Source organism: Triticum dicoccoides, chromosome 5A, assembly GCF_002162155.2.
Source record: "Triticum dicoccoides isolate Atlit2015 ecotype Zavitan chromosome 5A, WEW_v2.0, whole genome shotgun sequence".
Classification (NCBI taxonomy): domain Eukaryota; kingdom Viridiplantae; phylum Streptophyta; class Magnoliopsida; order Poales; family Poaceae; genus Triticum; species Triticum dicoccoides.
Window position 1 is genome coordinate 452,492,192 of NC_041388.1, and position 4,637 is coordinate 452,496,828.

The 4,637-nt window shown below is 49.5% G+C and overlaps 1 protein-coding gene across 1 annotated transcript; it reads left to right on the forward strand.

Moving 5' to 3' along the window:
* The first annotated feature begins 3,690 nt into the window (after positions 1 to 3,690).
* LOC119297624 lies at positions 3,691 to 4,521 on the forward strand. Its single transcript, XM_037575344.1, has one exon. It carries the CDS (start codon positions 3,745 to 3,747, stop codon positions 4,294 to 4,296), a length of 552 nt encoding a protein of 183 aa, XP_037431241.1. The 5' UTR covers positions 3,691 to 3,744; the 3' UTR covers positions 4,297 to 4,521.
* The last annotated feature ends 116 nt before the right edge of the window (positions 4,522 to 4,637 follow it).

Consider the following 4,637-nt stretch of genomic DNA (forward strand, 5'->3'; position numbering starts at 1 on the left):
ACCTTAGTGGCCAAGACGCGCATTGGATCCGATCATGTCCCTCTTATATTGTCATCAGGGGAGGACAGTGTGCGCTGTAGTCGAAGATTTTTCTTCGAGACAGCTTGGTTCGAACACGAGGGTTTCTGCCAATTGGTCACGACCTGATGGACTTCGATTGGTCACCAGGTGGGGTATCGGCGAGGACCAGTAGAGTTTTGGTCCTCTGCGGCAGCGGCCTTGCGTGTTTTCCTCAGGGGTTGGGGGGCCAATCACGGCAGCGAGTCCAAAAGGGAAAGGGAGCGCATTGTGGGCGAAATTGCACGCTTTGATGCACAGGACGACACAAGACCTTTCTCTGGCGATGAGTAGGAGCACAGATACGCCCTGGAAAATCTGGTCTTAGCTATCCTTAGGGCGGAGGAGGAGTACTGGCGCCGTAGGGGCGGCATAAAGTGGGTCGTGAAAGGCGACGACAACACTGGCTACTTTCACGCGTATGCGAACGGGCGCAAACGTAAGAGCTCAATCCTTAGACTCCAGTCGGAGCACGTGATTCTGGTTTCCCAAAACGAAATCGTTAAACACATATACGATTTATTTGCAGAGCTGTTGGGAACAGCGGAAGCGAAAGGACTACGTCTAAGGGAAGACTTATGGGGACCGACTCAGCGTGTTTCCCAACAGGAAAATGACGCCCTTATGGTGTCCTTTACACCGCAAGAGATTGATTTTGCGCTGGCTGGCATGAAGAACGACACAGCCCCAGGCCCGGACGGCTGGCCGGTAGAGTTTTTCAAAAGGTTTTGGCCACTCCTTAGAGACCTTTTCCAAGCTATTATTAACGGCTTTGCCCTGGGTACTGTAGATCTTGCGCGGCTCAATTGTGGGGCGATTTGTCTAATCCCCACGGTCAAAAGGGCGGACTCTAACAAGCTGTTCCACCCGATCACGCTCATTAACGTCCCTTTCAAGCTTTGCGCTAAAGCATACGCCTCTAGGTTAGCATCGGTCGCTCAACGAGTAATTCATAAGAGCCAAACCGCTTTCCTTAAAGGTAGAAACATTCTTGAAGGGCCTATTGTTCTCACGGTGATAATCCACGAACTTAAACGAACGCGAGGACAGGGTATTATCCTCAAGCTAGATTTCGAAAAAGCATACGACCGCGTAAATTGGGAGTTTGTGCGGGAGGTTCTCCTCAAAAAGGGTTTTGAGGCAGGGTTTGTCCATCGGATCATGCACCTGATCTCAAGTGGCAACACCTCGGTTATTGTTAACGGCGAAATGGGGAAGTTTTTCCGCAATAGAAAAGGGTTAAGACAAGGCGATCCCATCTCCCCACTCGTTTTTAATTTCGTGGCTGATGCATTGGCAGCTTTGCTGTCCAAGGCCAGGGAGGCCGGTCATATCAAGGGGCTCGTCCCACACCTCATCCCAGGTGGTGTGTCTCACCTACAATACGCCGACGACACCTTGCTATTGTTTAAGCCTGACGACCATAGTATTGCCTCGGTTAAGCATATTCTACTTGCCTTTAAGATCCTTTCTGGACTCAAAATAAATTTTCTTAAAAGCGAGGTCATAACCATGGGGATGGACGACCAGCAAAGCTTACGAGTCGCAAATTTACTTAATTGTAAGCTAGGGAGCTTTCCAATTAAGTACCTAGGGCTCCCTGTTTCTCACCGCAATCTCTCGATTTTAGAGTGGGAGACTCTTTATGGGAAAGTGGCCAATAGGGTTAGCCCGTGGAGAGGGCGTTTTATGTCCTCGGCGGCGAGGCTCATTTTAACTAACTTGAGCCTATCTGCCCTTCCCCTATTCACCATGGGGATGTTCTTACTAGCTGATGCCGTGCACGCTAAGTTAGACACACCTAGATCCTGGTTCTTCTGGGAAGGAACTGGTAACAAACGGAAATACCACCTAGTAAAGTGGGTGGCTGTTTGTAGGCCAAAAACATTCGGGGGTCTGGGAATCCTTAACTCCAAACTAATGAATGTAGCCCTCCTATCCAAATGGTGGTGGCGGCTAGCCCAAAACGAGACGGGTCTATGGGCGCAACTGCTAAAAGCTAAGTACTTCCCGAATGGCACTCCATTCACGGCCTCGGCCAACGGCTCCGCGTTCTGGAAAGGGATCCAAGCGTTCCGCCGCGCTTTTGCTATTGGGCCAAAATTTCAGATCAACAATGGCCTTTCCACTCGGCTCTGGCTCGATCATTGGCTGGGCGCCTCCCCCCTTTGGCAAAGACACCCCAACCTTTACCTTTACCGGATCGCTACTGACATTAACATCTCAGTAGGGGATGCACTCCGTGCTGACCCCCCAGCGATCCACTTTCTGCGGGCCCTCTCCACCGACGAACGTGTGTCATGGGAGGGTCTGGTACTTCTCATAGGTGTGAACCGCTTAAGGACGGGTACTGATTCGGTAGAGTGGAGCTCGACTGCTTCCAGGAAATTCTCGGTTAAGTCCCTATACAACAAGCTAACCGAAGGGACAATGCTTGATATAGCTAGGGGGCTATGGAAGGCAGGCCTGCCCTTGAAAATTAAAATCTTCATGTGTCAAATGTTTAGGAACCGGTTGCCCTCCTCGGATAACGTGGCTAAGCGCAACGGTCCGGCTGATGGTACTTGCACTATGTGCGGCCTTGGCGAAGATGCAAATCACGTCTTTTCTAAATGCCACCTGGCCAGGTTCGTTTGGAGCGCAGTGAGGGAAGCTTTCCATACGAACTGGAACCCAGCCTCGGGGAATGACCTTATTTCCATTCTCAGAACTACAAAAGGGTCTAGTAGTAGAATCGCTTGGCGCTGCGTAGGGGCGATGCTGTGGGCAATTTGGTCTACGCGCAATAAAATTATGATTGAGAAAAAATTCCCTAACCATCCCGCGGATGTGATCTTCAAATGCCATCTTTTTTAACAGATGTGGACTCCGCTGGGGAAGGAGCGCGATGCTGAGCGTATGTCGGAGGCCATGACGCGCATCAAGACTATCCAGGTGTTGGCAAGGCAAGCTACGTTGAGCAGCTGAAGCTTTTGGAGGTTTCGTGGGAGTTTATGTTAGCTAGGGCTTCCGTAATGGATGCTATGTTTGGATGTAATATTGCCTTCGCGTTGAACCTTATGCAGCAATTTGGATGACGGTCGTGGTCTGAACGTTTTCTTTTGATCTTCCTTAGTTGTATCTTGTTGAACTTGATGCCTGTGGGCTTTATTAATATAAAGCCGGACGCTTCTAGCGTCTTCGTTCCAAAAAAAAGCAGCAGCAACAGCAAAGCATGGGGCAGAAGAATTAACAACGGAGATATACTACGTGTTTTAGTTTTAGATACACCTTTTTTTTATCCATTTTAATGACAAGTATTTTTGGATGGAGGGAGTGTTTGTGGCCTAACCAGAGCGGAGCAACCTATACTTTCGACATATCCTTCCTCACCTCATATCTCTCTAGCTTTTCTTGCATCTTTAACTAGTTTCCACACGCACCCAGCTTTAGTTCCCCCTCAAATATATGTAGTGCGCAGTCCACATGCTCAAATTGCTCTCTCTCTCCATGTTATTTTCACACGCTTTGAACTACCAAAAAGTTTGATCATGACATGGGCAGCAAAGCCGCACAGTGTTGGGGTTTCCAAGCTAGCTCCAGACTATAAATACATCCTAGGGGCCTCAGGACAAGGCCCATGAAACTGAAGCCACCTTGCTTGACTCCCAGTCTCATCGTCTCGATCTTCGGTTCGGTGATCTGCGCATGCCTAGCCTGAGGCAGTGCAGCACTTTAGCTGTTGCCACGAAGATGAAGATGAGCAAGGCCCCTGTGCTCCTGAAGAAGGCGGTGACGATGTGCAAGAGCAAGACAGGCGTGCTCGCAGCCAGGCTCCTCTTCCTCGCCTCGCTCCGGCGCAGGATGGCCACCGTCGGCGTGATGTCTCACAAGATACACGCGCTCATGGCGGCCGCGGACCGGGCGAAGGCGGGAGGGGACTGCCACAAGGCTGTCGTTTCGCGCAAGGTCGAGAAGACGCTTCCAGCGATCCATGGCGGTGAGATCGTTGATCTTACGCATCAATTGGCACTGTTTTGTCAAGAGAAGGATGTTGGTGGTGGCTTCCCTGACTGGACGCTGCACCCCATCTTCAATGACGATGACAATTGCTGTTACGTCGACGAGCCCTCGGTGATAGATGTGATCAGGAGCAACATGGAAGTCCAGGGGTTGGAGTTCAACATGGAAGATGAGATCGACCAAGCCGCCGATATGTTCATCAGGAGGTTCCGGGAGCGAATGAGCAAGAGCATTTAGTGACCTGCTCGTTTTTCATCTATACCTGATTGCACGGCCGACACAGAAGTGTACTAGTCGCGAGGGAGAATGTTAGATTGATACTGTAGCATATAGTAGGGGGCAGACTATACAAAACTTTTCCGGGCACCCACAAATTAGTTTTTTTTTTGAGAAATAGCAACGCGTAGTACAATTATGTAAGGGGTAGCAGATATTTAAACATAATTTTTTTGGCGGATTTGCTCAACCTTTTTCTTGATCTGGATCAGATGGCTCTATTATTTCTACTCGCTTTTCATAACATGTATCCTATCTCATAGCGAGCTAATAACTGCGAAAATCGATCATAACTGGATTTA